This window comes from Dasypus novemcinctus, chromosome 5 (assembly GCF_030445035.2).
Source record: "Dasypus novemcinctus isolate mDasNov1 chromosome 5, mDasNov1.1.hap2, whole genome shotgun sequence".
NCBI classification, from domain to species: Eukaryota; Metazoa; Chordata; class Mammalia; order Cingulata; family Dasypodidae; genus Dasypus; species Dasypus novemcinctus.
Genome location: NC_080677.1, coordinates 98769994 through 98782337, shown reverse-complemented (window position 1 = coordinate 98782337; position 12344 = coordinate 98769994). Strand labels below are relative to the sequence as shown.

Sequence of the window (12344 nt, the reverse complement as noted above, 5' to 3'; positions counted from 1 at the left end):
TCAGAAGTTTTATTTATTCTTTGCACTTCAGTGATTTCCATTGTGTAATTACAGTCTACAGATATTTACTTAATGTCACATGGACATCAGGTATGGCATGATCATTTGCTTTCTATCTATTTTACTACCACTCTTTTTCTGTTAGAGTCCATACCCTCATTAATGCCAGCTAGCTGATTACACACATATATGCTAGCCAACTCTAGTCTATAGTAGTAATGGGTAGGTACCAAATTTATTTCAGTTTGGCTGCCAACTCAGAGAAATGCTATTGCGTGCTTACTGTGTAGTAGATGAGAGAATATCTGTAGATCAGAACAAACCTTTACCTACTAATGAGAATTCAGCTAAGAACCGGTCTACCTGATTATGGTGCTTCCCTCAGTGGTGTCATCTTGGAAACTGAAATATCTTTGCCAGGAAAAAGTTTCTTAGCTATGTTAGATTTGAAGGAGGAGGAACAGAACGTGTGTCCATTTAAAAAAAAAATCCCTTCAAGTACTTACAGAAACATGATGAAATTGACCAACTTCAGTATATGAGAAGGTTGATCTGCCTCATTTCTGAAGGGGAAGGAATTTCAGTTTTGCTTAGCTAATTCACATTCGTTGAAGGTGTTCTACATGGAATACTTAATATTGAGATGAAATCATGTTGAATTGCTCTCAGAGCATAGTATGTAGGGTGTGTCATCTTCGATTTTCAGGTCCTTGGGGCGAAGTCAGGCTTGGTTGGGCACTTGCATGATTTAGCAGAACACCTTCCCTTACCTATTTTAAACTGGACATACAAGGTGGTATTAATAGCTGTATATATACATATATGTATATTTTTTCATTCTTAGGAGAATGGAGTTTTATCTATTAGTAGATTAGTCAGAAGTTTCTTGAAGTTTACTCTTTTTACTGTCAGGAGAACAGGAAAACAAGGATATCAATTTATGTGAATTTTGGAGGAGAGCTAAATCTACCCAGTATAATCCAAACTACTCTGTATTAGCATTGGATAACATTTTGGGAGAAGTGAAGCCCTTTCTGGCTTATTTGTACTTTCTAATAGTGTACTTTTAATTCAGTTTCTGTTTATTATCCTCATTTAGATATTAATCCTTTTTTTTTTGAGGAGGCACCCATGATTGAACCTGGGACCTCGTACATGGGAAACAGGCATTCAACCACTGAACTACACCCACTCCCCAATTCTCTTTTTAATGTAATTTCAGTATGATGCTACTTAAAATAAGAAAAGTCATGTAATACTTATTCAGATAACAATTAAAAATCTCAGGCATAGATAGTCCAATATCCCTCTCTTTCTAAGATTTTCCATAGAATATTAAATCATTCTAAAAGATTTATTAGTTCTATTGGCCCATTGTTTAAGAGTTTTTGTCCTGGTCCTTTGCAGGCTCATATTTTGTTTGTCATATCTCAGAATGAACAGATGCATTTATCATTTATATAATTTTCCTCAGTGATCTTTTGAAAAATTGAAGCATTCTAGAATTCATGCAAATCTCTTCTCCCTCCCCAAATAAAAAAAAAAGGCTCCTTTTATTTAGTAGTCAAAGTATAAGATTAGTTTGGTCTTTTAAAAACCTGGGACATTTTCTAGTTGTTAGATAGTGCTTACAAAACTTTCTAATTACCAAGTCATGCTCATTTTTAAAAGTTGTGTCATATTTGCGTGTGCATGTAAAAACTAGATTCTTTTTTAAAAGTATGCATCTTCTAAGGCTCAGTATCTGTGTGTCCTACTAGTACTGAAATATTTTCTGAAGTTAGTAATTGGATTTTTCTTTTGCATGCCTTTTTTAGTTTTATTTTTTTAAGTTCTTTAGTTTTAACACCAAATTCTATTAAATTCAAAATATTATAACATGATGGTGGCTCAGACACCTTACTAAATTTTTGAATGTTAATATATTTTCTTTCAGATGAATGCAGTCTCTTTGTTTTAGTTTTTCTTTTGAATGTTAAAACAAATACTATGTAATAGGTTGGTTTAAGCAATGGGAATTTGTTGGCTTACGGTTTTGAGTCCAGAGTCTAAAATCAAGGTGTCATCAAGGTGATGCTTTCTTCCAGAAGACTGTGGCACTCAGGGGCTGGGTGTTGGTGGTCCTTGGTTCTTGGCTTTTCTATGGCATGGCAGTGCACATGGCTGTCTGTCCTGGCTTCTGTGGGTTCCTTTCCATGCTTTCACTCTCCCTGCATCTGAATTTCATTCTGCTTTTAAAGGACTCCTGTAATAGGATAAAGACTAATCCTGATTCACTTGGGTATCTGAAGTAACCTCATCAAAACAGCCAATTTATAATAGGTTCACACATACAGGAAGGAATGAAGTATAAGAACATGTTTTTCTGGGGTACATAGCTCTAAGCCCCATTGCACTTCTCATCAATTTAGTTAAAAAATTCAGCTAGTCTGGCAAAGCTAGATGTGTGTGGGGGTAACACCTTGGTACTTAAAGGCAGTCTGCAACTAAACAATTAACTTTTTATTAAAGAAAATATTTTTCAAGGTAAATATTTGACATTTTAAAAGTTGTTCAAACAACAGATGTAGTTATCCCCCTCTTTTTTAAGCTCAGTTGAAAAATAATCTCATACAAATGCCTACACAAAAGAAACAGTGATGTCCATTTCCTCGCATTAGTGTGATTTTGCAGTTATTGAAAGGGGATATAATACGATTAATTTTTATTTTCCTCTCTCCTGGGATTGCTTTGGAAATGATTCCAGAGTCTCTGTCCTCTTCCTTGTTACAGGTGGTGTATTAGTTTTGCCAAAGGGGTGCTGATGCAAAGTACCAGAAATATGTTGGCTTTAAAAAGGGTATTTATTTGGGTAAAAGCTTAAAGTTACAAGACCTTAAAGATTCCAACTCAAGGTCGCTTTCTCACCAAAGTCAGTTGCCATTCATTGAAGCAAGATGATCCCTAATCTCTGCCTCATCTCTCCTTTCCCTCTGGGCTTCCAGTTCTTTCTCCTGGTTAGGGCTCATCTCTCAGGGCTTCCTATATCAGTCTCAGCTGTCTTCCCAGGGTCAGCTGTAAGCTGTCAGGCAAATGGCCCATCTCCTCTTCCGTGTGTCTTCTTGATTGAGTGTTTATATCAGCCCAGTAAGGGGATGGGACTCAATCTGAGTCAGCCTGAGTCATGCCTGTCTTTGTCAAATCAGAAGCCCTAAATTGATTTTATCAATTAATCCTTTGAATTATACAATCAAAAGGTATCATACCTAGAGGAACAGATTAGTTTACAAACATAATCTTTCTCTTTTGGGGATTCATAAATAATCTCAACCTGCCGCAGGTGGATATCATCCATAATAAGGGAAGGAAAGGATTTTTTTTCGTTCCCTTTGTGTAGGATCCATCCTGTTGTTTCCTGTGGGATATATATTTCTTTATGGAGAGCAGTTGATTATGAAAATGTATGGTGCTACTTAAGAAAATAAGAAAAGCCATGTGATTTTGAGATAACAGTTACAAATCCAGGCATAGATGGTCTGATACGCCTGTATGATAGAGCACAGGTAGAATTGTTTGGATGCCTTTACTTCTGTATCAGAAGTCCTAAGAGGAGCAGTAAAAGTCACATGGGAGTTGTATTTCCTGCAAATAGTCCAGCAAGAAATGTTAAAATATGAGAGCTTGGTTTGGAAAGTTTTTTATTCCTCTTTTTCTGGGGTTGACAGACTACAACTTGTGTGGGCCTGATTTCGTATGTCCCTTGAGCAAAGATTGGTTTTTATATTTTCAAATGGTTGGGAAAAAGAAGGTGATTTTGTGATATGTGAAAATTCTATGAAATTCAATTTTCAGTTTCCATAAGTAAAGTTTTAGTAGATAGAATACAATCATGCTTGTTCATTCATGAATTGTCTGTGGCTTCTTCTGAGCTAAAATGGCTGAGCTGAGTGGTTGTGACAGACAAACCTAAAATATTTACTGTCTGGCCCTTTACAGAAAAACTTTGCCCAGCACTTGCTGTGTTTTATTCACTTAAGAGCAGGTTTTTATTGTAAGTAGAATTTTGTTTTTTTAATACCATGCTTTTGTTTGTAAATATAACCTCCAATAATTCCCTGATAACTCTTCTAGTTTCTGCTGCATCCTTTTGATTTCAGCATTATCTCATTTTCCTGTTTTTTTGCTTTAACTGCTCCAGGGCTAAAAATATAGCCTTTAACATTCTGTTTTTGAGGGGGCTTAAATGTACTTTAAATCTGTCTGCTTGTCTTTAAAATTTTTCTTAATCCTCTTGAAAAGCCCCAATTCAGGTGAATATTAGAATCATCTGTACTTGACTTATTTGGTTTAGTTCAAATTATTTGGCCAGCACTGAGTTAAAGTGTGATAGATTTGAGTGCTAGTTTCTTTACATTTGTTATGAAGTATTTAAATGATTGTTGTTTGTTAATATTAACACATCAGTGTGTGTGTGTGTGTACCACTATTCTTTCCTACCATTACTGTTTTGGGGGGAGGGATCTTAACACAATACTTTAGTCATTTCGACAAGGTGTCAGATCTCTGGAGTGGCTAGTTTGCAGCGGAGATTAAAAATTCCCAGAGCAATTTGCAAAAGCCAAATTGACATGGCATTTTGTCAGCAATCCTTTTATATTAGAGGATGTCCATGTGCAGTTCTAGTGCCAGGGAAGTGGATGTTTTTGAAGTGTCACCTTTTTACTTACCTTTCGTGTCACTTTAGCAAATCCCTTGACCTCATCCATAATGCCGTCGTAGTACTCATAACAACCAGAGGGCTGTTTGGAAGATTACACTAAATAATGTGCCTGAATTATACCTCTGTATACATTATTATTTAATTTATGGTAACTGCCAAGATTTTGCCCTCCTAGTAAATCTTTTTATGGTTTATTTTATTGATATAGAATGATGTCCTAGTAATTGACCTGATGTATCTTGAGTCCAATTCTCAAGGAGAGAATGGAAGTATCACTTGGCCCACTTGACCTGTGTATGTTTTTCAAAATTACATAGTGGGGGAAAAGACTGCAATTATATATCTATACTATAAAATTTACCGTTTTAACTATTTATTTAAAAGTATACAATTTGGTGGTATTGTTAACATTCTCAGTCTTGTGCTATTATCACCACCATCCATTACCAAAACCTTTTCATCATCTTTTTTTTTTTTTTTTCCTTTTCATCATCTTAATCTCTGTAGCCATTAAGCAATAACTCCATATTCCTCACTTCTCCCTGCCCCTGGGAACCTCCAGTCTATTTTCTGTTTCTATGAATTTACTTATTCTAGATATTTCATGTAAGTGGAATCATACAAAATGTGCGATTTTGTGTCTGGCTTCTTTCACTCAGCATTATGTCTTCAAGCTTTGCCCTATGTTTCTCTCTGTTCTTGAGGTTGATTGAGTATAAGATGATGCCTTTCTATAATATTCATATGATGGCCTGATCTTTACTTGAGTAACAAAACATCACTAAATTAGCCTAAAGTGCATAGTTGATCTAGGGAAATGTTTAAATTAGAAAACATTCAAGAAATTCAATATGCCAATCTGAGGTCCTAAAGACCCCGTTTTCCAGTAAGCTCACGTATTTGGTGTTTATCCGTTCTAGATTTCATCACCCAGTGCATCGTGGTTCCCCTCTTTCCTGTAGACTCTTAGATGGCTACGCACTTTGCATATTAACAACCCGATATGGTTTAGTCATTTACGTATTTATCTAAAATACTGTAACTGTTGTTTTAGCTTATACTACACTTTTGGGGGCAAATTGTGTTTCATAAATATGCTATCTGGTTGTTTTTATTTTTATCTTAAAAATATCCTGCCCCATACCCACCAACATTGTGGTGTTTGGTAGATGACTCTAATTTCTATATCTCTACCTTTTAATGAATATACGAGATTGAATTATAAAACCTTTCACCTGTTACCTCTGGATCAGTAAGGTCTGAATACTTTTCTAGCAGAGGCCTTTACTCTTGACTGTTGTGTTCATTTTTTGTGTGCCTGTCTAGGTCCCACTTGGTAGGTGGAGGTTCAGCCCAAGGTTTATACTAGATTCCATTAAGATTTCGCTTGATTTTTTTTTTCCCCTCAAAGATAAGGGAAGATTTTGTTTTTCTTTAAATGCCCTGCTAAAAAGACAAGTTAAGAATGACTTGGAATTAACATTTCTTAGATGCCACTGGACTTGCTATCAGATATATTCAATATTCTTTCTTTGTTCTGATTTACATTTTTGCATTACTAATTTGCTTTTAAAGCAAATTAAATCTAAGCATAAAGCATTTTTAATCAATGAGGTTTTTGTTTAGAGATTTACTAAATGTTATTTTTTGAGAAATTTTAATGAAAAACATTTGTATTCAGTTAGATAATTGTAGTCGCCTGTGTTATGGTCTTAGGTAAGTTTAGAAGCAGGTGTGTGTGGTGGTACAAACAGGTGGCAGGTAAATAAGGCAGTGGCTTTTAATTGCACAGGTGTGGTCTCCTTGACAGGTCATGGAAACAGTGGAATAGAACAGCAGCTGCCTGCTACCCAACTCTTAGCACTCTTTCAAAGAAATTTTCCTAAGCCACACTAAGATAAAATTGATGTTCTATCAGAATATTAGTTGGGAGGAGAGGCATGTGTGCTTTCTGAAAACGCTTGCTGTTTTTCACCAGAAGCCGGAAGAGGATTTATAACCATTTGGGGCTTTCATTTGAGAAGTCAGTGTTTTTATGTGATGGTTTGTGGATACTTTTTCAGTATCTTTTGTTTCCTTTTGATATTTTCCTAGCATGTGGCCAAGTAATTAGTTTAAACAGATATGTGACACTGATTTTCTATACTATGATGTTCAGTTAACAAAACAAAGAAAAAGAAATCAATAGTGCCCAACTTAATATTAGATTATATTTTGATATTTCCCTCAAGGTAGATTGGGTAGAAGAAAATGAATTAGCGTAAGAGCATTGGAGCTTTGGGTCCTGGCCATCTCTCTTTCCCTCCTCTTACTTTTTACTGGTAAATAAGAAACTGAATGTCTCATATCCTTTCATTGGCATTTACAGGAGCATCATTGTTTTTATTTGAAACATTCAATGAATTACAACATTAGACATCCACACTGAAACATAAGCATCAAAATACATTCTAAAAATAAAGACCTATGTAGTTTTGTTTAATGTGATTCATTAATCAAAATTTTCTTTGACATCCTTTCCTGTCCAGTAGGTGTCTAAGAGTTGTAGAAGTTGTCCATCTAAACTTGGGCATGGATTTCCTACCAAACTCATTTATTTGTTAATCCATTTTCTTTTTAAATTTCACCTACCCTAGGTTCTTTTTTGGGAGGGAAGCATACACACACAGATATTTTTCCAGGATCTGTTTCTTATTAATATTCAACAATATTGAAAAACAATTCTTCATCTCGTGTATAACATTATATATTCAATGATAACTGCTGGAATATTTAAAATTGCTATCTATGCTTTCTAGTATATTATTTTAAAAACTTAAAATTAAAAAGATGGAAAGGAAGAGGGCTTTACTTTTGTAAAAAGTGCATTATCTTCTATTCACATAGTTGAGGGCAGGTATTCACTCATTTGTGCATCAAGTTAGGTGACTTGGGAACATAGCAATATAAGACCCAGACTCCTCTCAGGAGCTTTTATGGTCCAGTGATAGGAAAAAAGCTCAGTGATGAGTTTTTTCATTGAATGTCAATATTGGTAGAATAATTAGAAATGTCATGGCATATTTAATTAGCTTAATATATAAAATCCAACTCAAACTCAGTTTGAGGAGGAATGTTCATTCTGTATCTAATGATATTTGCCTTTTCTTTTGATTTTAGGAGCCTATTTAATGATAAAGTGCCATAGACTGAAAAGCCAAACATGAGAGTAGCAGGTAAGATATTTAACTCAGTAAAAATGCTGCTGCTTTTTTGTTTTTATTTTTTTATGATGCTTTTTGTGTAAATTATTCAGTATCACTAATAATTTTTATATCAGCACCACTAATAATTTTTATAGTGAGTACAAACCTAAAATATAATAAATTATGTTATTATTTAGCCTTTTTACTTTTTTATGTAGTTGGGAAAGCACAAATTGGATGTATTAGTCAGGATTGTCTAGGAAAACAGAATCAGCAAGAGATATATGTCAATAGTACATGATTTTTAAGAGTCTCTCATGTGACCATGGAGATGCACAAGTCCAGGTTCTGCAGGCAGGCTGCAACCACGGACTCTGATCAAAGTCCAGTGAAGGTTCTTGACAAGTTCTGGGAGATATAGGCTGTCCACAGACGAGCTGGGAAATTCTCACTTAATCCTGGAACCACTTCCCCTTTTAAGTCATTGAACTGATTGGATAAAGCATCACTCATTGCTGATGGCAATCTCCCTGATTAATGTAATTGTAATCAGCTATCTATGATTTACCACTGCAGTAAAGTCAATGGTAACTCAAGTCCAAAAATGCCCTTGTATTATAGTTAGCCCAGTGCTTGCTTGACCAAACAACTGGGCACAGTTACCTGGCCAAATTGACACATTAGCCTAACCATCACATTGGACATTCAGTAAATATTTCTAACATAGTTTTTTTGCACACAGATTTTTGTTGTTGTTAGTTTTGCTTAAATGTTTTAACTTATGGTTTTAATATTTGGTGTTCTTACATATTAAACTTTTCTTCCTAATGATACGTATAAAACATCCATGTAAAGAAGGATTTAGCAAACATAGGGAGGCTGTTTCTTTGTTTTTGCTAAGTTCTAGTGTGTTAAGAAAAATGAGTGATATAGTTTAAAAATTCAAGCTTCTCCTATGTATGTACTTAAAATTAGTCTATGTGAAAGATTCAGTAAAATTACATATTTTGGCTCAAGTGAATCTATATTTGATAGTTAAACTCCAATCTGTACAAGAAAGGTTATGTGTATTAAGAGTATTAATCTATTCCCTAAACAGCATATTGAGGAAATTGAAAAACACACCACTTGCTATTTTATATTAAGGTAGTTAGTCTGAAATATTATAAAAAGACTGATTCATCTATAACTGGAGAGGCTGATGTCCTCTTCACAGCTTTACAGTGAGAATAAATTTTTCCTCCATGTGAATAGCCACAACCGTAGAAGAAATATAAGCTTTACATAGAAATTTCTAATAGGTATTGTGCAACATAGAAGATAGCCTGCAATGTCTCAAAATCGAGACAATTAGTCTTTCTTTTAAGTATCATTGTCTTACCAACAAATGAATTATTTTCCAGTGGTGGCACCTCTTACAAGTGCCTGTAATGAAGATGGGTAAACAAGCCTTCATTCTTTGGTTATAAATATATACTATCAGGAATAGGTGATGTAAACATAGTGATTATTAAACAAAGATAACTGAGGATTATTCACAAGTTTTTTTTTTTTTAGTAGAAACAAACCAGTTTGAAAATCTGGATCCCTTTGTCATGAAATTAAAAAGCATCCCTATTTTGTTAAGTATAGCTATACAGTTATTGAAGAAAAATATTCCATAAACCAAAAGCTTGTTTGTGGTTTACAAGCAAACAAAATGTTACACTGTCGTGTCTTTTGTGTGTGTGATGATCTTTGAATACAGTTACCTGTCAATAAGCAGATATATGTTTTTAAATACATTATTATTAAGCACATTTCTCTGTCCCCTATAATTCCAGGGTCAATCTAGTTGAAATGAACTTTTTCATCTAGTCTATTTCTCTGATCATGGCAGTAAATACCGAGGATAATTGATGAATGGTTATTCACTAAGTGTTTATTTTGTGCTGGTATAGGTCCTGATTGACTGCCTCTAATGAAAGAATAAGGAAGATTAGTTATTCGTTTATTTTTTAAATAATTAGTCTCTTTTAATATTAAAATTTATCTTGATCACTTTGAAATATCCTTATAGTGATATTCTTAAGTTGATATCAAGGTCTGAAGTTTGTGTTTTCTGGTTTGGGACAAATAAAGACAAACAGGGAGACACTTAGTTCCCTGGCTGGAAAGGGTTCTTGTGGAAAGTCAAGAACAGGAACGGTGATGTATTATTGTTTGGCCCCTCCAAATTCAGAACCAGATGGTGGTTCTGGACTCAGGCCATTTCTGGAGGAGACCTCCTATAATAGAAGTTCTAGAGGGTTACCGTTACAGAGGCTCTCCTAGTCTTCACCTGACTGCTTCTCAAGGATCTTTAGGTTCTTCCATTATCAGTTAAGTTTCTCTACCCATAACTTTTCTCTCCCTTAGGGCTTTTGGTTTCTTTCTTGTTTTCATTTTATCCTAACTTTATGTATATGGCCCTCATTCTTTCTACTTCTTGGCCTTCTCTGTTCATCCCTTTAACATGATTTTGTATTTCCAATGAAAATTCCTAAGAGATAAAAATTTTATTAATCCAGCTTGTTTTTTTCAGTTTGGGCAGAGTTTTGGGGGCCACTGCAACAATAGGATAGGTTTTCTATGAGTTTGGTACTCTGCTCTAGGTAGACCAGAGAGGGACTGGTCTGTGGTTTCAGTATAGCTTTCTAAGGGGTCAGACTTAGGTCTCCTATGAAATTTTTATTTTTATTTAATGGTCCCTTGACTGGGGCATATCTTCCTGTTTCTTAGTATTGCTTGTATTTTTTTGTTGATGTCTAGGCATCAGACTATCTTGATGAGTTTACAATGAAGGTCAGTTTCTCTCTCGTCTAGGATTTTATTATCGATTGGCTTTGTTTTAAGGTGGTTCTTTGATACTTGGTTCAACTTATTCCAGACCATCAGAATAGCCTGTGTTTAAATGATCAGATTTTTCAGCTCTTCTTCATCTGATTCTTGCCCTGGATATGCAGTACAGATTTCAGAATTGCTACCTTCTTGTGCAATTGTTTCACCTCCAGGAGATAGCTTCCTTTCTTCTGTTCATTCTCCAGAAATCTTGATCTGTTCTGTTTGTTTTTGTCTTGCCTCTGTACTTGTTTTTTTTACACTCCTTTTGTCAGGAAGGTCACCCCTGAGAGGACTTTCCCAAGTTAGTATTACCAGTGAAAACAGGGCCAGGGACACAGACCAGCTCCTAAGTGCCTTGAGGAGAGGATCAGGAAGCCTCTTTGATGCTTGCCAAAGCTGTGCTTTCCTGGCCTGTCCAGCATACTGTTCCCTGCAGCCCTGAGGAGGCACTGAATCTTTACATCCCCACTGTCTCTGGCCCTGTCCTGGCAGGATTGAAAGAGTAGCTCAGAGCCAGGACCCAGCGATTTGAATTCACTTATCAAAAGTCATGATCAGTAACTGGCTGTACCCACCCCTGTTCCTGGAGAAGAGGATTTTTATGTCCCTTTCTGATACCAAGGAGTTGACCAAGGACTGGACTCCAAGCAGCCTGTCGCCTGAGTGGGGGTTGGGCACTGATAGCTGCCACACTGAGAGAGCTATTCATTGTTCTTTACTGTAGTTTATCTGCCTCTTCCTCCTCCTCTTCCTCTGCCTCTGCAACCCTACAACAGTTGTTTCATACAGTTCCTGCCTGTTTAATAGCTGTTTTTTTGGGAAATCTGAGTCCTGGAGCTCTCTGCTCTGCTATCTTCCCCTTAATCTCTACAGGGAAATTTTTACAGAACATTCCAAGAAGATTTAACACTTACCCTGCTCAATCTCCTTTAAAAAAATGAAGACGAGGGAGTAATACCTGTATTAGTCAGGGTTCTTCAGGAAAACAGAACTGACAGGTGATATCTGTAAATATGAGATTTTTACAAGAATTATATCACATGACTGTAGGGATGGGCAAGTCCAAAGCACATGCTAGGATCTCCAATGAAAGTGTTTGATGAATTCTCCAGGAGAAGATGGCTGGCTAAAGTAGAGGTGGGAATTTTTTCTTTGGACTAAAAATCATCACTTTTCCTTATCAGACCTTCATTTCAATGGATGAAACTTCCTTATTGTTGAAAGAAATCTCATTGATGGTAGATTAATCAGCCAAACACGGAATCAATTTACTAATGATTTAAGTCCATAAAATGTCCTCACAATAACAGTCAGACCAGTGCTTGTTTGACCAAACTGGATACCATAACCTGGCCAAATTGACGCAGGAACTTCATCATCACCCTACCTGATTCATTCTATGAGGCCAACATCACTCTCATATACCAAAGCCAAGTAAAACTACCACAAGAAAAGAAAAATCACAGACCAATATCTCTTATGACTGTAAATGTAGAAATCCTTATCAAAATACTAGCAGACTGAATTCAACAGCATTAGAAGAATGATCCCAGGTATGCGAGGGTGGTTCAACATAAGATCAGTTCATGTAATACACC

The 12344-nt window shown here is 35.7% G+C and overlaps 1 protein-coding gene across 2 annotated transcripts in view; it reads left to right on the top strand.

The window, feature by feature from the left end:
• The window catches only part of FAM3C (FAM3 metabolism regulating signaling molecule C), a 56725-nt gene that overhangs the window by 7628 nt on the left and 36753 nt on the right, over positions 1 to 12344 (top strand). For both annotated transcript variants that reach the window (XM_058297287.2, XM_004459224.5), the window contains exon 2: positions 7859 to 7914. In XM_058297287.2, coding sequence (XP_058153270.1) covers positions 7902 to 7914 — 13 coding nt within the window. In that variant the 5' untranslated portion in view covers positions 7859 to 7901. The remainder of the gene's footprint in view (positions 1 to 7858; positions 7915 to 12344) is intronic.